Here is a 22,834-nt window from a genome sequence, read left to right on the forward strand (position 1 = left end):
CCTCCATAGCCCAGCTCCAGGTGACTAGGGGGAGAACTACTGATATTTAGAAAATTCTGTATTGGATATTAAAACAGTACAATTAGTCCACACGCTTTACATACATCTGTCTTGAAGAAAAAACAAATCCTATGACCTTCTTAATAAAATAAATGTATTTATTGTTTTGCATGTATTTATTATCTTGCATTTCATGGCCTTTCTAAATTAGCAGCACACACAATCAGAATAGTTATGGCTAGTCATTTTTCTGCAAATGCTAAACATTTCAGGATTAGGATTACACATTTTTCACTACACCCCTCCTCCTAGCCCACATGAATGGTGGAAGTGACGGCACTGTGTAAATGTGCATAAGAACTAGGAATAAAATGGAGAGGTTAGATGATGCTATAATGTGCTCATAGTGCCATTACCAGACAATTCATGAGCAAAGAGTAATTTATGGAATCAAATTGATGCCATCCAGATGTTCCCTTGACAAGTGCCTAACTTGTGAGAAGAGCTGACCACTGGTGAGGCATTTCCCAAAGAAGGCACAATTGTGGGGAATGGCGCTTTTTTTTAAAAAAAAAAAAAAAAAAGAAAAAAGAGAGAAATTAAGTGTCACAATATTCATTTTTGTAGTTATACAAAGCAAAGGTGTGATTTTTCTAGATTCTCACTGTAAATACTAGGAATATCATAAATATATTTGATGGGAAAGAGAAGAGGAGAGGTATGGAAAATTGTGTGTGGAAGAATACAAAATTTAAGCAGAGGTTTTCTTTCAGGAGAGATCCAAAAGATGTTCTACAGAAAGCCTTTCTGTCCTTTTTACCTGCCAGTTACAAGGCCAGATATTTCTGGTTCTGGCCTGTGACCTTGAATGTGAAGATGAAACGTGTCAAGCACATCTATGCCCAGAATTTTCAAAAGCAATTTTCAATGACCTCTGATTGCTGACATCAGACAGACTAAGGGATCCTGAATTTTTGCTATGAGTGGTTGGTATTTTTCAGAAAATACATGCTTCTAAAGAGTCTTAGTTTGGGACCCTTTTTTTAAATTTTAATTGTGTTATGGGAGTTTTTTCGTACTTAGGTGGGAAAGCTCATATGTTGTCAGCATGATTCTCCAAAATTCATCTTCTGTACCATTTCCTGTGGTTTTAATTTAAAAATTAAAAATTTTTAACCTCAGGATGAGGCCAACCAGAGCATGAGCATCCTATTCAGCGTTCATTCCTAATGCTGGAACCGGTACTGTATACACAGCCCATCAGGATACTGTTGACATCTAAATGTTGTACCTGAAAGCCAGTTTCTCTGCGCAGCCCCTTTTGCAGCGGGTCCAGGTTGGCAGTTATCCTCGCCGGGGGAGGGAGCTGTCGATCCCTGCAGCTCTGGCCATGCAGAAACTCACTCTCGAATCTCAGGAAAGCTTGTCATTCTCATCACCCTAGTCTTTTCCTCAAGTTTGTATTTTATTGACACTCCAACTGTGTAGAAAGTAAAAATGCCTGCTATTAACTATGATACTTAATTACTCCTACCTCCACCTGCTAAGCCTAAAGGATTCTGGATCTCTTGTCATGTCTTCTTACCTACTTGCGCAGCCTCAAACCTGGAAAGACTAACCCAAAGGCAGCAGTAATTCCAGATATTCTCTCTCTAGCATATTCTTTTCCCTCTATTTGAAGCTTATTTCTCTAATTCCTTCTTCTTCAGGGAAGAGGACTTGGAAGATGGAAGGAACACACCCCACCACCCCCACCTCCCCTGCAGAAGTCCAGCACAGACATCCATGTCCCATGGGTGCTACCCAGGAGTGAATTTCACAGAGAAGCAGCACTGCAAAAGTGTTTCACTGAGAAACATCCTGCTACCCAGGCGTGAATTTCACAGAGAAGCTCATTCTGCGAGCGAGCTCTGCGGGCCCCTCGTTAGAGCTGCTTTCCCACACAAACCTCATTTTGGGGGGGGGTCAGAGCCTGCAGTTTGGTGACTGAAGTCAGTGGCAGGACAGACCTTTGGGGTAACAAAGCAAGGCCAGTGCTGAGCAGTGCCTACCTGTATGTAGTTCTGCAAAGCCAGATAGGTTCAAATAATGAAGCTGAAATTGAAGGGCACCTTTCAGATAAAATGCTTCCCAGTGTTGGAACTGGTATTCTGTGCCAGAATTTAACTACAGGTTCAACATTTCTTAGCATCTTAATGACTGAGAGAGGTGTTAATGTGAAGTTATGACAGTGAAGGAAAATGTAAAAGAAGAAAACAACTATATTTTACTTTAATAATAATAAAAATTGTAATTAAAAATAAAATCCTAAGTCTTTAAATATAGAAGATGTAAATTTTTTAATTTCAGATGTTTATTAAAAAATTTCCTCTGGACTAGATGTTTACAGGGTTTGGCACCACATTTCTTTTGACGTGTATTTTCCATTGTGTTCCTTATTTACTGGTGTTGATTCTGAAAGTCAGCTCTCCTGTCCCACATCCAAAAGAGCAGTGAGAACTACAGAAACCGCCCTGATAATTTAGCTAGTCTTTTACTGCCTGTTACATGCTGACCTAAACTGCAATTATAATACCAAGCTGTCATTTGGTAAAAGAGATTTAAAATTCAGGTCCTGTACACCTGAAATCATTGAACTTCCCATGTTGCTTTCCCATGATTGCTAATCCATTTGCCTCAACTGGCACTGAATTTAGGTCCATACATTCCGCCTCCCAAAATTGGCAATTACAGTTCAATTTCAACTCTTGGGCTGTCCTGCAGCTTCATTTGAATAATCTTCATTTCCCACTCCAATTTGCCACCGCAGTGACTATTAAAGTGCTGTGCTTATGATGGGGATGTCACTTATCTGCCGTGTCTGGGTGTGAGTTGTGAGTCTCTGTTGCTGTTTGCAGAGCTCTGTGAGGTGGAAGTCACTGTGTTACACTGAAGCAGTTGCTATCTATATTGTAATTATCATTGCAATGGAGATGGCTTGCAAGACACCTGCCAATTTTTTTCTCATAACAATACTGTAAAATTGACTCCTATGGACCAGTGTCTTCTAATTTTATTGCTTTACATCAATGCAGACTGCTCAGAAAAGCAGAAATGTGTGATGAGAAGCCATGCTGTTGATGACTCAGAAGAGATGCACATTTCTTCTTTCTCTGACTAACATTTTGGGTGAACAGGGATCGTCACTTGGCAAAAGTGGTGACGTAGCAGTAGTGATAATACTCCCTTCCCCTTAGAGATTTTACATTCAAAAGTCACCGCTCCACGTGGAGCATTTTTCTATGAATGACCTGCTATTCAAGAGTGAAACTAAAGTGAAATTTCTTTTTAAAATAACAACAAAAAACCAACAACACAGAAGAAGTATATAGGGGAAAACAAGCAGGGTAAACTGTAGTAAACAATTCTTCATTTTTAAACATCATCTAGTTCAGATAGATATCAGCAACACAGAGCAAGAAATTTGCTTTAGAAGGTCTTAATGGGGAAGTTTTCTATTAGAAGAGATTAACAGTAAACGTGATGTGCGACAAACAGGGAGTATAGGGAGATCAGCCTGATTGTTTGCTGATAATTACCATCCAAAAGCTAGCTGATGGAGAGCAACACATGCGTTGATAAACTGGCCAGTGAAAAAGCCACTACTGGCTGTTGTCCAAGGCCATTAAATGGGGCAAAGTCGGTGCAGGTTGACTGACTGAGGAGGAAGAGACCAGCTGTATGACTAAGTGCAGCCCACACATCTTCACACTCCCCATCCACCAGCATGAAAAAGCATTTTTGGGCTTGGCAGTGAGGGATCTACTCTTGTTATATCAGACAACTGGGGACAAAAAGGCACGGGAGAGTGACATCCCTCCCCCTAATAGTCCACATGCAATAACATACTCTGCTGGCGATATGTGCTACCTTGGTTATCCTTTGGTGAAGAAAATGTGCAAGTAATCCTAAGACCATCTCTTTTCATGATTTTTTTTATTATTAAAGTGTTGTGAACCTTTTGGAATCAGATGCTAAACTGGTCAGAAAGACAAACCCTGAAGCATATGTGAAAAATTACTTCAAAGAATTTGGGAACCCTGTGCACACCGGGATGAGGTTTTGATATTTCACCAGCCTGACAGCATAATAAGAGACTGCCTGCGATCTTTCGGATAGAATAGTTTCCGTGGTTGCTGTGATGTGTTTCCTTTGGTTTTGTGCTTTTGGTTTGGGTTTTTTTTCTTTTATAAAAGAACCTTATGTGAGAATTAAGAAAGCACCTACCTTTATATAGGTCACACTTTTTTAATAAACATTGTGGCTGCTGCTGTGGATATGTTAAATCTGCTTCCTAATACTACAGGAAAATATGTCATGAAGGTCTGGGACTGGGCAGCTGTCAGAAATACAAGGTCTCAGGGAACATAGTTGGACTTACTGGATGTACTGGGAGACATCTTCTTTTGACAGGTACAAGACCTTCTGGCTCGTGTTTTGTACCAATCTGAAAAATCAATGACAGTATTACAAACATAGAACAGCTCCCCACAGAAGAATATAGTTGCAGGCTCAGAGCCTGGAGCTTCTGTGTTTTGGTTTGTTTTGCTTTGCTGCGTTTGTCACTGGGTTTCTACTCTCCAGACCAGGGGAGTCTGTGCCTGGCCAAAGAGCAGAAATGCCCGAAGTGACTGTGGGGCCACGGTACCTGGGAAGGCTGACTTTGCTACCCTCGAGTGACCACTGCTGAGCGATTCTGCATTTGAAAGATTTTGGGGTGCTTGAGTGTCAAGGGAGGACAGAGAGCTTTGTTGCGACTGCCCTCTAGTTTTGACGGCAAGCTGTAATTTCAGGAATGAGATCAAAACCCCAGAACCAGCCTGGAGCCAGGTGATTGCTGTGGGCTGCTTCACCGAGGTAGGAGCGAGCGAAGGATGGGAGGAGGGTGCCGAGAGCCGCGCAATGGCGAGTCAAGGCCGTGAGCCCAACACGGCCGCCGGCCAGGCCAGCACGCCTGCCTCGGGCCCAGATAGGGGTGCAGGGCCCCGAACCACAGCGCCCAAAATTGGTCTGGAGGTCGGCGACGCTGTAGGCCGAACCTGGAGTGAAAGGCGTCAAAAGCCCTTGGAAACTGGGAGCGACTCCGAGCCGCTGGAAATTTCTCTGGGAAGAAGTGGGCGCTCTGGCTGTGCGAGGTGGACTCGTGCAGTAGCGGACATGGCCACCCCAGCCCTGGCGGCTTCTGGAAACCTTCACCCCGTTCTCTCTCTTGATGTTTTCTCTTCTCCTCATCTCCAGGCGCCAGCGCCGCGCACCCTGCGAGGGGCCCCGCCGCCACCTCCCCGGAGGCCGGAGGCGGGCCGCGGCGGACGGAGCGGGGGGGGGCTGCGGCTCACCTGAGGCGGCGGCGGCGGCGGCGGCCCCGCCTCTCCCCGCTGTGTCTTTAAGGCCCTCCTCCTCCTGCTCACCCTCCTCCTCCTCGCCCTCCCTCCCTCCCTCTTATCCATCCATCCCTCCCTGCCTCCTCGCTGCCGCTCGCCGGGCTCTGCCTCGCCCGCCTTTCCCCCCCCAGCCCACCCTCCCCATCCCCGCCGCCAGCCATGGCCGACATGAAGACCGGCATCTTCGCCAAAAACGTCCAGAAACGCCTCAACCGCGCCCAGGAGAAGGTGCGCTGGGGGGTGGGGGGGGATTAGGAGGGGCGGCCTCGCCCCGGCGGGTAGCAGCAGCAGCAGGAGGGGGGGCAGCGGTGCCCGGGGTCCGTGAGGGCAGGCGGCCCCGCTCCCCGCCGCTGCGGCTGCCCTCTCCCTGCCCGCGGGGGTGCGGAGCCGCCGCCGGGGAGCGGGTTGGGGTTTGGGGGGGCGGAGGGGCGCGTTATTATGTAACTGGCCCACTTCACGGCCGCACCCCCGCGTCCCGCCGGCGGGTCGGTCCCCGCCGGTGCCCACCTGCCGCAGGCCCGGGCCGGCCGCCGGCTCCTCGCCCTTGAGGCGGAGCGGGGCTCCCCGCGGGGGCAAGGCCGAGCGGCCCCGCCCCGGGAAATAACGGGCTCGGCTGGGCTCGCCCCGCCGCCCGCCCTCCTAAGAGGATTGCGTTTCCTTTAATATCCGCGCCGGCTCATCCTCGGCCGAAGCGGTGGGACAGAAACCCCCCAGGTGTGAGAGGAGCCCCCGGGGAGGGGGGGTGTGTGGTGGTGCTGGCGGAGGCCCGCGCCTTCAGTGGCAGCCGCTTGGGTTTGGGGGAGCCTCTCAGAAATGTCATGGGGCCGGTCACAGCGTTGGGCAGCTTGGTGGCGGTTGTGGCTTGGAAAACTCGGCGCCGATGCTTGCGTTCCCGTAGCCTGGAGATATGAACAGCTGGCAAAGTCGGGGGGAATTTGCAGGAGTTTCTGTTAAAACATCAGGGTCCCGTTGGCCGTTGTTTATTTTGTTCGGCTTGGCTAATAAAAGCTAATAGGTATAGATGTTCCACACAACTAACTCCTGTTTCGCTGCTGGGTGTCTCAGAACAGGACCATGGATACAGACATCCAGCAGAAGAGCATTTGTGTATGACTATATATAGCATCCGTATCGGCTATTAGTACAGTTTGTTACAAAGCTGTTCTCAGCATGAATTTGGAAGGCACAGTTGTCAGCAAGCACTGCAAGTCACTTCTTTTGAGGGCTAATAAAACCTTTATACCCCTCTAGCATGTATCCTGTGTTGGTACATGCCCCATGTAATAGGGCTCTGGAGAATTAAAAAGAGATTATCTTATGACGACTGTTTCTCATACTTCACTACCTATAAATCTCCATTTCCTTTTTGCCACACATTGAACGTTGTGGAGCAGTAAGGAAATAAAAATTGCAACAATGTGTAGAAAAGTCTCGTATATAATCATGTCATTAGTTAAGAATCTAGTAGCTGAGGCTGTCACAGGCAGGTGATGGATTTTCACTTTTAAATACTCGTATCTAGCTCACAAGGTCATAAAGTACTCGACTTTTCACTACCGAAGTTGTCATGCATTTCTGTTCTTGCAGGTTTGAACTGCAAGTAAAACACATAATATTTAATAGTTTGAAGAGATCTGATAACTTTATGGTGTGAGCTGAGCTGGGTCGGTGGTTGAAGTAGAAGCCTGAACAGACTATGTGCTTTCTTGCATTTTTGTCAGTGTTATGATTAACTCTCTGGTAAAGCATTGGTGTCAGTCTTAAAAATCACATATAGTGTATCCAGCTGTGTCTGTTCAAATGCAGGAGGTCCTGTTTACAGAAATGTGTGGGCATACCAGGGAGCACACCTTAATCTGAGTACCTGAGGTCCTGGTGTTCTGGCAAATACTGCTGCTTCACCACCTCCAGAGTGGGTGCTGTGGGTGCAAACTGAGGATGCTGGTGGGCTCTGGTGGCTGAGCTGCCCTACCTTCGCTTTGTCTGGTTTGATCTGTTTGTGTTGCAACTGGGTATCTGACATATCCGGCCTCATTATAGTGACTGTTTCTTATGTCAGTGGGTCTAAACGTTGCTTATTTAGAGGGAATGAAAACTGTTAGTAGCCAGACACAGAGCAGGTTTCAGTGCTGTGTAGATCTGTATCCTTGCTTCCCTCTTCATGGTATGCATGTGTAATTATAGCATGAGCTGTGCACGTGTGTTCTGTCGTGCCTTTTAGTTCCTCTATGGTTATACAACATAAAATCCTTCATTACTTTTGCTAAAACTTTACGTTTTTAAAAAAAAGGCCCCCAAATAGGAATGATACAGAATGATTGGGTTTTGTTTGTTTGCTTTGGGTACATGATGACAAGTACATTTTATCTAAGACTTTAAATTCTATTATTTATCTGATTTCTGATAGTGTAAGTAGGATGGCATCATGACAGGTGTGTAATAGCACACTGGCTTAAGTTTTTAAATACATTCCGAGTTGGTTTATTTTGTCGCTTATACTGGATTTGGGCACCTTTAGCTTACTTCATGTGTCCTTATAGTCGATTGTGTTTACAAAGCATTTATACATAGTTTTCTATTATTTGTTACTGATGCAACATATGTATTAAAACCATGGACTGGCTGTAAAACATAAACCTTAATCTATGGAAATTATTTTTCTAATGATGCTGTCTGTCAGCTTTATTCCTTGCAGCCTAGGACAAATTTGAGTTGTAAGTGTAGGTGGTGCATGTGCCCGTATACTATCTAGTATATACATATCTAGTCACTATTTATATGATAAAAGCTAAATAACTGATATGAAAACATACCATATTGGGCAAATCTAACTGTCTTGCATTAGACATGTTAAATCCAAGAGTTACATGGATGCATGCTTTGCTGTTTTCCTAGTTTAAACAAAAGCAATCATCCATCTGTGATAGAGGAGACTTGACAACATCAATAATGTGGTTTTTTCTTATAAGATTCCAGAAATATTTAGATCATTCTATGCTGTGGAAACAGGTGACGTAAATTTGTCAATGGCTTCATATGCCAGATGATATTTAAAAAATATTGTAAAGCCAAAGAAAGAAATTGCACACTTAATCATGAACTGAAGTGCTAATGAGGGCAAGAAGGCAGTTGTCCAAAATGGGCTGGACCAGGCTAGTACTCAAAATGAGATGTGATTTTTATTATTTTTTTTAAACAACTAGAAATAATTGGTCACTCCAATTTTTACATCCAGAAGATGGTACTTTTGGTGGTAAGATATGTGCCCTGGCACCCTGATATTGAATCGATGAGTGTCCTATCTATTAAACTACACTGCTCTTCATGCATCTTTTCAATTACTTTTCCCCTAAAACTCAGGAAGCATGGACATGCTGGGCTTGCAGCATCTGCTGGAAGCTGCCAACAGTCAGCTGAAGAACCTTGATTAAAGTTTTAAAAGCATCAGAGCAACTTAGGAGTCTACATCCCAGTAATAAAAGTAAATGAAACACTTGCATTTAAATGTCTGTTTATACTGAAACCTGAATAGTTGTATTAGTAACTGAAGCTGGGTGAGTTAGTTCTGAGGACAAGTTTACTTGCATGAAAAGGCTGAGTTTGTACCCCTAGGTTCCTCTGGAAATTTGAATACAAGCTGCTAACCCAATTTATAACAGTAGTTATCTCCTTGTCTAAGTGAATAGAATAGTTCTGTTAGAAGGGACCTACAATGATCATCTGTTCCAACAGCCTGACCACATCAGGGCTGACCAAGGTTAAAGAACAGTGTTAAGGGCACTGTGCAGCTCTCAAACACTGACAGCCCTGGGACATCAACCACCCCTCCTGGAAGCCTGTTGCAGGGTTTGACCACCCTCCCAGTAAAGAAATGTTTCCTCATGTCAAGTCTGAACCACCTCCCCCCCCTGCCACCTAACAACACAGCTCTGAGCCGTTCCCACGCGTCCTGGCGCTGGGTACCAGGGAGCAGAGCTCAGCACCTCCCTCTGCCCTTCCCCTCCCCAGGAAGCTGCAGAGAGCAGTGAGGTCGCCCCTCAGCCTCCTCCTCTCCAAACCAGACAAACCCAGAGCCCTCAGCCGCTCCTCACAGGACATGTCTCCAGAGCCTTCACCAGCTCTGGTGCCCTCCTGGGGACATGTTCAAGTACCTTCACATCCTTTTTTTACGTTATGGGGCCCAGAACCACAGGCAATACTCAGGGTGAGGCAGCACCGGTGCCCAAGGCAGGGGGATAATCCCCTCTTTTGCCCGGCTGGTTACGCTGGGTTTGATGCACCCCAGGGTGTGGTTTGCCCTCTTGGCTGCCAGGGCACAACTGCTGACTCCTGACGAGCCTCCTGCCAACCAGCACCCCCAGACCCCTTTCTGCGGGGCTGCTCTCCAGCCACCCCTCGCCCAATTTAGACTGGTGCCCAGAGTTACTCTGCCCCAGGTGCAGAATCCGGCATCTGTCCTTGTGCAACTCCATGCCACCGATGAGTGCCGAATGCTCCAATCTATCCAGATCCCTCTGCAAGGCCTCTTGTCCCTCGAGAGAATCAACAGCACCTCCCAGTTTAGTATCACCAGCAAACTTACTACCCGTGCATTCAACTCCTGCCTCCAGATCACTGATGGAAATACTGAACAGAACTGTCCCTAGAACTGAGCCCTAAGGAACAGCGCTGGGGGCCGGTCACCAGCCACATGTAGCCCCGTTCACTGGAACCCTCTGAGCCCTCAGCCAGTTCTTCACCAAGCGCACCGTGTGCCGGCTCATCCCACAGCTGCACAACTTGTCCAGAGGATGCTGAGAGGGAGAGTATCAAAAGCCTTATTAAAACCCAGAAAAACAACATCCACTGCCTTCCCTTCATCCACCAGTGGATGACCTTATTGTAAAAGGATGAACAGGACTCTCCCTTTGTGAACACATGCTGAGTGTTCTTTAAATGCCTTTCAATAGCACCCAATATGATCTCCTCCACAATTTTTCCAGGTCCTGAGGTTAGACTAACAGGTCTGTAGTTCTCTGGGTCTTCCCTCACACCCTTCTTGTAAATTGGAGTAGTGTTAGCAGGCTTCGAATCAGTGGGGACCTCTCCAGCCTCCCAAGACCTTTTGTAGATGACAAAAAGGGGTCCCTTCAAAATGCTGGGATGAAATCCCTCAGGCTCCATGGTTATGAACATTCAACTGATACAACTGGTTCCTTACAATTTCAGTTTTAACAAATGGAAAAGTACTATTCCTGCAGTCATGCAGGCAGCCCAAGGTATCTTCATGGCTGTTAACCGTGGTGGAGAGAGAGGATGGCAAATAGGGGAGGCCTCTGGGCTGCAGGGCTGGTTTCTGCCAGGGCCTGAGAGAACAGTCACAGCCCTGGGTTTGTCCCTGGAGCCGAGTGGCAGAGGACGCGTCAGGGACGCCCAGCAGCTGGGCCCAGAGCGTGGCCACCAAGGGCAGGGACAGCCCCGGGGCCACCTGGCACAGCGACTGCCTCGGGGCCAGCACCCCAAAGGCTTCCTCCGGGGGGGGCTGGGCGGGGGGTGGGGCTGAGCATGGGGGGCCCTGTCAGTCACCCCCAGGGCACAGTGCCACCCCCATGTCACAATGCCACCCCTGGCAACACAGCAGGCGCCGTGCCCCGGGGCCATTGTCCCACTGCCAGAGCTGCCCTGGGAGCAGCCAGAAGACATCCAGAGGAGATCCCTGAGGGTAGGGTGGGATTACTGGCAGGGGGCTGAGGGAGGAAGACCAGCGGCTGGAGGAGGCGCCTGGAGGTTCTCCGCTGCAAGGCCAGCTCCCAGCATGGCCACGTTCAAAGCCCACGGGATGGATGGAAATCCTGCTTCAGCCTTCAGGGAACAGACACAAACCCCTCAGGAGATGAGAAGAACCACCAACCCCTGGAGGTGCCCGAGGCTCTCAGGCCTTTCCATCTGGGGAGCCGTGGCCAGCCCCAGGGAATGCCTTCTTGAGGAGCACTGCAGAGCTCGCCGGCCTCATCCCCTGCGGAGCCAGGGGCAGCAGACGTAAGAAATGGGATGCAGGGATGTTGCCAGGGGTCCCGGTGCTTTGGAGCACCCACTGGTGCTCTGCCAGGCGCGGGAAGGATTCTTGCCCCCAAGGTCGATCAGGCCGGGGGCCTTCGGGCACTCTTGGGAGCCCCTGAGATGGCTCCAGGCTGAGGGAGAACAGGGCTTGGGCATCTCCTGGGAGGCGTGACCAGCCTGTGGGACGCGGAGGCAGGTCTTGCTCACCTGCTCAGGGAGTAGCCGATCGCCATTGCTGGGGTCAGGAAGGAATTTTCCCCCGGGGCACATTGGCGCTGGCCCCCGGGGGTTTTTTGCCTTCCTCTGCAGCACTGAGCATGACCACTTGCCAGAGCTTCTCCGGTCCCTTTTGGCCGGGTCACTGCCTGCTGCTTGTGCACCACGAAGGCGGCCTCTCGTGCCCTGCAGCTGGGGGGAGGAAGGCTTTTTTTTCCCCCACGGTGGGCTAGCCAGTGTCCCGGGGGTTTTTTGCCTTCCTCTGCAGCGCTGAGCACGGCCCCTGGCCAGGGCTCCTTTGGGCCATGCTGGCCAGGTGCCTGCTGCTCCTGCTCCACCAAGATGGCCCTCGTGCCCCGCATCCGGGGGGAGGAAGCTCTCTAGACTCCCAGGGTGGGCCCCAAGGGTGCCCCCCGGGGTTGCTGCTTGTCCTCTGTGGCACTGAGCACAGCCCCTGGCCAGGGCTCCTCTGAGCCCTTTCGCTGGGTTCTTGCCTGCGGCTCTTGCCCCTCCAAGGCCCCCCTCGTGCCCTGGCTCTCCCTGGCTCTCTCGCCCATCGCAAGCTTGTAGCGGGAGCGACTCTGCTCCCCCTTGGCTCCATTTCCCCGGGGGTTCTTGCTCGTGCCCAGCAGCCTGTGCCTGGAAGGGCTCCAGGCTCGCTGCCCCATCCGGAGCTGCCCCTTTCCATCCCTCCTGCCTGCAACACAAGCGCCGGGCAGGCACGAGAGCGCTTCTGTGTGTCACTGGCCAGGAGGCACAGCGGCGGAGCAAGTCTGGGAAGGCAAAAAGTGCTCACTCAGTGCAGGACACAGGGAGGAGAGGAGAGAGAAGAGAAGGGGAAGGGGAAGAGAAGCGGAGAGAAGAGAAGGAAGAAGAGGAGAAGGGAGGAGAAGATAAGGGAGAAGAGGAGAAGGGAGAAGAGGAAAACGGAGAAGAGGAAACAGTTACCCCGCGTTATGCCGAGCGCTCTGCAGGAGCAGCTCTGAGGCGGGTCTGAGGGGTCCCCCCAGGAGAGCAGCTCTCTGCAGAGCAGGTCCCAGCCCCCCGGGAGACAGGGGCAGAGACGGGCACAGCTACAGCATCGCTCGGGCAGGGACTGAAGGCCCCGGGCTGAGCTCAGACACGTCCCCTGGGCCCTTGGCAGGAGACGGGGGGGCCGGGGGTCCCGGGGAGGCCGGTCCCGGCCACTGAGGCCTGTGAGCACCCCCAGGACCCTGACAGAAGCAGACGTGCACTGCTCATGTGCTCTCCCGTGGGCACTGATGGCTGGCCACTTTGGGGACAGTGTTGGGGCAGATGGAACCCCCCCTCTGAGGGGGTGCTGCTGCTCTCAGGTTCTTTTGTTTCAGCTTGTTTTTCCATGGGAAACAGCTCAGGCATTTCTAACAATGAGTACAGGGAGAAAAAACAAATCCATGGGTAATGAGCTGGTAGTGGTCACGTCAGAAGATGCGTAACCGTTTAGTTGAGCACGTCCTGCTTCAGACTGAGGGCTTCACCTTTGAGCCTCGCTAGGGTCAGAGATGTGGGCTTTTACCATCCTGAGAAATGTGTTGTGGCACAATTAACGAGCGTGACTTCAGAGGCATGTAGTGGAGAAATTTTGGGGTGGTGATAACCTGTGTGTCTGGAAAATACAGGAATTCCTGGTCTGGCTTGATCACCAATGCCTGCCTCATAGAATAGGATGTGCTGCTGCCCCCTTGTCCAAGCAGGTGATGCAGATGCTGAGGGTGAGAGACCCATGAGTGAGGGCATGGAGGGGGAATACACTTTGCCTTTCATCTCAGTAGCCCAGGTTTTCTGTGCTGGCTAGGAGGAACTGTGAGGGAAACTGCTCGGTGCCTGTCATAGCAGGATAATCCAGTGGGGATAAATAGCAGCGGAAAGCAGGGTAAGAGCGAGGTGAGGGTGAGCATGCAGCGAAGAGCAGCATGCCTGTGCCCACCCTGCCTGCCACAACTCAGCATGGCTGGCTAGGCTGCAGGGTGCCCCTCTTACTGGCTTGCCAGGTAATAAAAGCAAGTATGGAATGACAGACTACTGAGCTTGGGAGAAAATGAAAATAGTGAAAGATGCCTTTTTAACTTTTTTGCAGTTGCCTGCGTGAGGAGGACCATAGGTCCCTGAAACTGCCTGGCAGGAGGATTTTTTTCACCTGCCTAAAATATGAACGGTGGGATTCAACCCCACCACACCGTCAGATAAGGCAGCAGTCACTGTCTGCTATGCCAGTCCTCCTGCTCACCTCGGGGACTGCAGTGGGGGGAGAAGGGGTAGCAGATGGCTCTGCTGCTTCTACACAGACAGCATTTTCCCTAGGGCACTGTTGTTTGTTTTAGTTCATTGGGCTCTGCTGCAAACTCAGCTCCTTGGAGCCTCCAATCCAAAGTGTTTCAAGTGCTAGGTTGCTCTTCCTTAAATATTCTGCAGCATCAGTGCTGTCATCACTGAGCCTTTGCTGTTCTCGAGTACAAGATAATTTGTTCCTGACCTAATGAGTAGCTAGGTAGTCAACAGTTGCTGGAATCATAAATCAGTGATCAACTCGGAAAACCAGTTTTGTTGTTTTGTCATGTTGAGTCTCTGCTAAGTGGAGTTTATTCTGTTTAAGAGGGTAAGATAAAACAGGTCTGCAGTAAAGATGCCTATGACATGTTTCTGAAGTGTCCATTTGTGCCCTGAGAAAGATGATGCAGGAAACAGCCTGTTCCTCCTCCAGGCTGCTCTACCTTTCTTTCTGTTTTCTCAGTAATTATTCTTCATTATCTGTAGGACAGGAGCACCTGTGAGACTCTGCAGAATTGGGGACTGGTGTGGACAGGCACTTAGTTGGTAAAAATCTGTTTAGATGTTTTCTAAGAAGGTTAGTGGGGCAATGGCAGAGCAGTTCAGCATCCTGTCTATGGGTGGGGGCGCAGAGAAGTCAGGGACTGGACCACACTTCTAGTGTCTGGTCTTTGATTCCCAGTGCCCTGCTGCTACTACTACTCAGTTGTTTCTGTTGGTGTGCCTTCTTTTTGTTGCCACCTCTTTTCCAGCAAAAATCTTCTGCTTGCTCCCTTTCTTCCCCCTGTCTCTGTAGCAGATAAATCCCTTTGATGCTCCCTTGAAGGCTCAGCTTGGAGTCACTTTCACCCCATTTTTTTGTACCCACAAGATTCCTAAATCTGTGCTTTGTAGTGGTAGAGGCCAGTGCTACAGTTCGTGAACTGCAATCAGTCTTCTTTATCTGTGATACAAAAGAGGAGAGGCAGGCCTGCTAAAGTCTTGGGCTGTCACTAAAACAACCATTTGAAAAATAATTTCTAGTTTAAATTAGCAAACAAAGACCTATTACTTTTTTCCAGAAACAAAATGCCATCTTTATAGTGTGTGCATGTGTCTGGACATGCTTACAAGAAACTTTTCCCAGGTTTCAATTTGAAAAATACTATGAGAATAGACTGATGTCTTATTTTTTGCAAAAATTTAGCAATGATCTGGACTGTGATCATTGGTAAGCTTTTGCTTGTGTCCTTACAGAAGCATAAGGGGTTAGCAGTATGTAGTGGGGGTAGGTGATGGTCTGCAGTGCCATGGGAACACATTTCTGCTGATGATTCACGCTTTACGTCTCAGCAGAGCCCAGTTAAGTGACCCACATGCATGAGGGTTAACGCACATTAAGCACAGTAGAAGCAGATGAAACCCTGAGTAGAGAGAAGCTTGATTGAATAAAGACGGTCCGTTTTCTATGGAGAATAATCAGTCTTTGAAAGCTGAGAAATGACATTTTTCACATAAAATGCATATATTTGGTTTAGATTCAGGAAGTTGTTTAATGACTTATTTACATGCAGGGCATGTAGAGAAATGATAAAAAAAAGCGAAGTGATACTGTTATTAAGCCTGTACAGATCTGTGTGTGGACTCTGGTGCTTATATTTAAACTAAGCTTCCAGTTGTTCAATTTGCCATTATCACTTAAATCCTTGTTGGTTTATGTGGATGTTATCTTTTTGTGTTGGTGTAGCCACTCTATGCAGTTTGGATGAATTTTTTTAAATGCATAAAGAACACGGCTGAAATGAATCTGCTATGAGCATGAAGTCATTTTTTCAGAGTGAAATTGTCAGTAATAGAACGAATTTTAGTCCTGTAAAAAATCGTAAGGAATGGTTAATGAGACTAATCAGAGAGGAAAGAATTGAATTGATTGCCTCATGTTTTTCAGATCTGTACTAACCACATTCTTATCATGGGGGACACACGAGTGCTAGGATCAAAGGCAGAACAAAGGAAAAGAAAAATTCCTGGGTGTATTTTGGCCTGAGAGCACTGGTCAGTCCAGAGGCAGGTTGGTCTGGTGCAGGCTTAGGGCAGATGTCCCCAGTGCTGATCTTGCTCAGGGAAGAAATGCATAGGGAGAAAAGTGCATGGTAGTAACTGAAGGAATCCTGGGCAGGCAGGGGGTGGCTAGCTGCTGCAACCACAGCATGGTCACTGCAGGACCACGTTCAGGAAGCAGTAAAGGAGCGGATTCATTATATGTGAAATGGCAAGTGGAAAACAACCGCAACAGAATGAGGTTAATGTCCAGGTGAGAAGATGGCTGGCTGAGGTCCAAAACCAAGCTGGATATTTGGAGATGAGATATGAATTTGGAATATGGAATTTGGATTTCAAGAAATGTGCAAGTACATGCGCAGGGAAATTTCTTTAATTTTTTAAAAAATAGTACAGCCTGCCTTCTATATTCTGAAATAGTTTCTGGATTATTTAGTAAAGAAATGAATATATTCCTTACCATGTGCCAGTCTTGCAAACTGCCAAAATGTAACTTTCTTGATAGCGCATCTCTAAATGTTGTCCTACTTAATTCTCAGCAAAAATGTGTGGGCAGAGTTAGTATCAGGACAGTTATACCTTCATGTTTGTTCATCTCCCTTCTTCCTTCTCTGTTCCTCTCTTCTCCTGTCATCCTTTCCTTGCTGCTTTCTCTTTCCCCTCCTCTCTCCTCGTACCTCTAACCAAACAAATTGTTGCAGATTAACCACCAAAGCCATTTAGAAAATGATTTGACTTCTGTTGTGCCATCTGGTTACTTGATAGGTGAGCACAGCTGCACACTCCAGAGATGATGGAGCGTTTAAAAAAATCAGTGCTGAGCTTCCAAACATTGCAGACTTTTGAAGAGCACCGAATGTTCGTTTTGTTTTATTTGCCTTTTGTTGTGCCTGAGAGGAGGGACAGATGGTACTGCAGGAACAGGGCTATTCCCTCAGGGTCCGCAGGGCTGACCCGGGTCCTCCCTGTGTGGTGGGAACTTGGGAATGAAGTGGCAGCACCCCACATAAGCAGTGTGGAGTACCTGGGGAAACACTGACAGACAGGGGAGGTGAAATAGAGAGCAAAGTTGCCTGGTAATCAAGACAGCAGTGCATGAAGTGCAAATGTGCAAAATGAAAGACTCCGCAGTGGGCTATATTCATAAGCTTTGTTTTTGTCAGGAGCTCCAGCTGAGTCCCCACAGGTACTTCACTCAGCTGGTCACCTTGGGGTTTAGCCCAGCAGTGCTGTCACTCCAGATTCAGTGAAGTCAAGGTGCTGTGTGTGCCCCAGGGCTTTTGAACTTACTTCTGCCCTCTGTCCTTGTACTAAAAAAACCCCCTTGTATGAAATCTGTACTTCCAGGGTCTGAAAAACGTGTTTCAGAGAAGGCAAACCTCACTGACGTTTTGCAGAGCTGAAGAGGGTTTTATTCTTGCCACCACCCTGGCATCATGTTTTCCTGTAGCACCAATCCAAGAGCATATTTGTAGCAAGCATAGTGCCAGCATCTTTTGTGCAAAGTTTTGTAATAGGGTAAAAATAAATGGTAATTCAGAATTGGCTGAGAATCTTGGTTGATTTGACAGCCAAGCTGAGAAGCAAATGAGGAAGGAATTTGGGCAATCCTTAGCTGACAAACACCCGTGCCATTTGAATGGCATCTTAATTCCTTAACGAGTTACATCTCCAAGAGTCATGACATAGCAACATGGCAATACAGGGAGGAATGAGCTCTGTCAAATATGGTTCAAATATGGGCTGACAGATATTTTGGATCAAGAACATGTGTTTGCAGACTGCAGGATGAATGCAAGTTTCAGTACGGTGTGTTTTGCTCAGTGTTTCAACTCGGATTGTGCTGTTCAGTTCTGGTTTCTATAGTGAGGGTTGTCTTCCATAGGAGTGTTTATCTGGGAAAGAATTTTAAAAATTGGACCCCATTAGAAAGTATATTTTAAAGGAGGCACTGTACAGTGTCAAGGTTATTAAGTCACTTTTCTGAAGGACCTATTTTTGTGAGCAATACATCATTTTTTTCTCTCGAATATCCAATTTCCAGTTTGACTCAAAGCATTTATACCGGTGTCTGTCTGCTGAGACCCACCAGTAGCCTATCCTACCAAAGGCTTACCATGAAGTATGCTGTTTAATATAGGCCTTGGACTGCTCGGTAGTATTTGTTACCAGGAGTGTTTGCGGGATTGAAGTAGTAATATAAAGCCAGCCCAGAATTTTCACTCCTCTGGCTCAAAGAAGGATATTTTTTTTAAACTCCATTATATGGAAGGATTCCTTGCTTGCATGCAAGCAGTCACCAATCAAGCAAATTTTATTACATATTACTGCATCTTAGAATATTTTCACAGTTAATGGAACTGGAAAAAAAAGGCAGTGAAAAGTCAGTCTCAAATGCAAAGCACTTGTTATTCCTCCTCTCTCTCCCTGAAGCTTAGGGTATTTTCAGTTCTGCTTCAGGGGAGGTGTTATCATTAAGTGTTGACCAAAAAACACCTCTGGTGGATTGTGATGCATTTCTGTCTTTTTTATTAAGTCTTATATATAAAAAAAAAAAAAAAGTAGACATAGCAGAAAGGTGGGGAAAGGTTTTCTAAAAAGTCACAAACATTGTAAAGTATATACATCAACAGGTTAAGTCTACATCTAAACTAACTTAGCTATACCAGTAGTGAGCTGGTGATTTCCTATCAGGCCAGAATTACTTGCAGTACTACTGAAAAGTATTAAAAAGAGAATATGTTTCATGCAAGGGTTTTAAACGCTCTGGGATTTTGAAAAGAGCTCAGTTCCCACTGACCTTCCTCATTTATTTTAGGGTTGTTGGTAACTCAGTTCCTTATTTCTGAACATGCCTTTGTGTGCTGCTAGCGTCTGCTTAAGTGTGGTACCAGAGGGTTTCCACCCTGAACCCCTCAGTTGTCTAGAAGTGGTGACTCTGGGAAGACGCAGAGAGTACAGTTTTAGGTTACTCTGTGAAAACGTGGTGCGTTGTCTGTATCCTCATCTGCATCCAGCAAAGCAGGAGTTCTCCAAGCCTTCATTTGGTGTGGCATGAATTAAGGTGTAAAGCCAGGGTCCGCGTCCTAAATGCAGTTAGTTGGGTCCTTACGGTATTAGCAAAGTAAGTTGTGAGAGCACGTGGTTTTCTTATCCCTAATCTATTTTTTTTTGCATAGAGAGAAGACTTTAGGGTCAGCCTAGTTTCATGCACAACAGCAAAGTTGCTGACCATTTACAAAACAGAGACATGTAAAAGGTGTTACAGTTGACACTGATACGTGGTCAGACTGGGCGTCTGCTGAAGTGAATGGGAATAATGATTGGGAAGCTTAACTGAACACCGACCCGCCGTGGGACGTGGCTGGCAATGGGAAGCTGGTAGACAACCAGTGGTGAAGATAAAAAGCCACTAGCTAAGCTCCCCTGCTTTGCTGTAAGGCTCTGTCTATCCTGAATGGGATACACAAAGATTTTCTTTGTAGATCTTATCCCACAGTAAAATGCAACTCCTCTCTGAAGTTTTAGGAAAACATTATACCTTCTTTACAATGTCCTTTTCTGTATTACTTAGGAACTAAGATTAAGAAATTGTCTTTCACATTTGCAGCCTTAAGAATTTTGTAATAACTTTATGCTGATATGGAGAGCAGCACACTCATGTGTTAATATAAATTGAACCCAAACAGATGGCTGGATAACTTTTATATAATGTATGATGCTATGAGAATTAAAGAACTCAGCCTCAAAGCATTTATAATTTAGTAAACAATGAAGAAACTGGGTCTGATACCCACAAGATTGTGCTGATATAGGACTAAAGTGATAAATAGTTAACAAAGGCGAGCACTTCCAGGTGAGAATTTAAGTTTTAGTGATACTACATATTTAAAATTAAAGGGAAAGTTTGTAACTTGTCGATACCTTTCCACGTACTAAAAAATAAGAAAAGGGAGACTGAGGGTTCAAATATGAACAAAAATCAACACTGATGTGTCTGACCTAAAATGTTTTTGTAGCTGTATTAGAAAAAAATGGCAAATTGTTAAGATTTACAATTAATAGCTCATATTTTCCAGAAGAGTGTATCTGTTGTAGAATATCAAATCCAGTTACTCTTTGTGTTATGTAAACCCGAGCTATAGTAAAGAGCATAATAATTTCAAAACAACGGGTTGTTTTCTAATCCTGGATGTGTGGGTGTGTATTGTTGCTTGGTCCATAAAATCTGCCGTAGCTAATTTTACCAGAGACATGAGAAAATGCCTGTACTCCCATCTGGGATCTGACTGATCCTTTGGTCTCTGACAAGCGTAGGAGTGATAGAGCTCTTCCTTCCTCACCACCGTCAAAAGAAAAGGCAGTGGCTGATTTATATGGGGAATGGTCCTTCAACATGAGTGTTCCTGTGATTCATACTCATACCAAGAGCTATTTTACTTTGTCAATAATCTTATGGAAATATAGTGGACTATGTAGGTTACCCCCATGTATATATAGCAGGAAGAAATGTGTAAAAATAGTGTCACCCAGCTTTCCACGTAGGATCCGTTTATTCCCTTTGTCTTTTTTTAATGTTTTGAGTTGTTTTAATACAAAACCTGATCTTAATTGAATTGTGTGAGAGTTTAGTCAGAATAAAAGAATTCAGATCAGAGTCACGCATTAAGAAACACCAGTTACATCCATCATAGTATTTAGGATTTATGCCTATTACAAATTGTGATGAACTTGATATCAAATCAGTGTAGTAGCTATCCTTTAAAGATTTGATTCTGATCATGCTGATTTTATTTGCAGCAGGATGAGGTTCTGTGGGTTAAAGATAATCCAGTTCACTGCGCTAGCACAAGATTTAATACTACGTGTACTCTCTGTACTAGCTCTGCATGGGACTGGATTTAAATTGTAGCTGGTTGCATAGCTTTCGGCAAATCACACCTGTGCTTATAGGTGTAGTAATGTGCATATGTATATTTTGAGGTAAGAGGAATTTTTACTTTGAGGATGTCAGAAGCCATGTTGTGAAATCTTGAGCAGTTATAAACTGGGGTTTCTCCTTGCTCTGAGGGACTTTGCCTGACTGCGCCAGCAGCAAATCTGTCCTGGGATCATAAACTTCCTGGTTGACCTACCCTTGGCCTGCATAAATCAATACTTCTAATTCGCTGATACTGTGAGTTTGCAGCTAATTATAACTGTTTCAGCAAATTTCAGTAAACCTGTGCAGCTACTACATCCAACCGGGGGGAAGGGCCTGATGCTGACTTGTGCTAACATTCTGCGAGGCTGCGTGCAGGCTCGCTTGCTCAAACCTTTTGCTTGGTCCCCTTGCAGTGAACGCCTACGCACAAGTACAGAGGGCTTAACAGATCAGTCTGAAGCTGTCTGTCACTGGTTTTAATCTTGCTAAGTTTTCCTTGCCTGTTTGTACCAGTTGGTTGATGATACTTGGAAAGTGCATGCAGTTTGATTGCTCCCTTTTCTTTTTGTGCACATCAACACCTTATTTTATCTGTTTCACTTCACTTGAGGCCTGACTAAAGGTGTGCAATGTGTAGGCTAGATCCAAACGATTACTGGGCTGAAAGATTGTCCTTCTTCCCCTCCTTTGATTTTTTGCAGAATAAAAGCAAACTGTTTATGTTGATTTATTTAACTAAAAACAAACTACGAAAAACCCTCAGAAAACCCCAGCACTGTCACAAGAAACAGGAGAGGATAGCGTACCAGGCTGGTTTCTTTGTATTTTGGAAAAAGGATAAGGTTGGGGTTTTTTATCTTATAAAAGAGAAAGACCTAACATGGGTTTATTAAAAATGAGAGCAAATGGATTTCCCTAATTTCCCTTTGAGCCTTTCTCAGTGACATATGCAGCCTATACAGTCCCCATTGCAATTTCTGCCTCTTCTCTCTTCCATTCAGACGAGCAACTGATCCTTCATTTAAGTTTGGATTTAGAATTGTAGAATCACGTAGGTTGGAAGAGACCTGTGGATGCTGACTTATCTACCTCCAGCTCAGAGCAGGGGAAGCTTCAAAGCTAGGTCTGGTTGCTCAGGTCTGTGTCTGGTTGTGTCTTGAATATCTCCAAGGTTGGAGATTGCCAGCCTCTCTGAACAGCCTGTTGCAGCACTTCACCATCTCATGGTGATTTTTTTATCCCTCGTATCTGCTCAGAATTTCTGTTGTTCCAGCTTATGACTGTTGCTGTATCCCTTTCTTTGTGAGCCTCTGAGTAGGGCTTGGACTGGTCTTCTCTGTAATGGCTAGTTAGGGATTTGGAAATGGAAAACAGCTTTCCTTCCCTTAGCTCTGTCTTCTCCTGTCTGAACAAGCCCATCTCTCTTATGCCTATTGCTTCAGCCCTTTGAGCATCAGAGTGGTCCTCCACTGGCCTCTCTCTAGTTTTTCCATATCTTTCTTTTTCTGGGTAGCCCAGAAGTGGATGCAGCAGTGCCCCTGGTGCAGCCTCCTGAAGTCCAAATGGTGAAGGAGACTCGTTGCCCTTGACCCATGTCTATGCTGCAGTTCTGACCTTCGTCCCTGTAAGGGAGCTCATGGCTCTCAGGGCACAGATCCTCAGTGGGGGAGATGAGCAGCAGTTTTCTTTGGTCAGAAGAGCTGAGAGCTATAGAGAGACAAACAGGGAGAAGGGAAAAAGCTATTGGGTACTTCAGTAACTCCTGTCATTCATGGTTTTAGGGCTGACTTCCTGAGACAGGTTCCCAAAATGCCTAAGTGAAGTTCAAGGGTTGCTCTGCCCCTTTGCCAGCCTTTGGCCCACAAGTGTGGTTTCTCTGGAGTCACTGGAAATGGATTCAGTTTGG

General features: G+C 46.5%; 1 protein-coding gene across 6 annotated transcripts in view; it reads left to right on the top strand.

Moving 5' to 3' along the window:
• Positions 1-5,457: 5,457 nt before the first annotated feature.
• The window catches only part of AMPH (amphiphysin), a 122,612-nt gene continuing 105,235 nt past the window's right edge, over positions 5,458-22,834 (top strand). For 2 of the 6 annotated variants that reach the window (XM_074900928.1, XM_074900930.1), the window contains exon 1: positions 5,459-5,648. In XM_074900928.1, the coding sequence (XP_074757029.1) occupies positions 5,580-5,648 (69 nt within the window). In that variant the 5' untranslated portion in view covers positions 5,459-5,579. Of the gene's footprint in view, positions 5,649-22,834 lie in introns of all 6 variants that reach the window. The other 4 variants (XM_074900931.1, XM_074900932.1, XM_074900929.1 and 1 more) reach the window with 3 other exon arrangements.

Source organism: Athene noctua, chromosome 2 (assembly GCF_965140245.1).
Source record: "Athene noctua chromosome 2, bAthNoc1.hap1.1, whole genome shotgun sequence".
In the NCBI taxonomy this organism is placed as follows: Eukaryota; Metazoa; Chordata; class Aves; order Strigiformes; family Strigidae; genus Athene; species Athene noctua.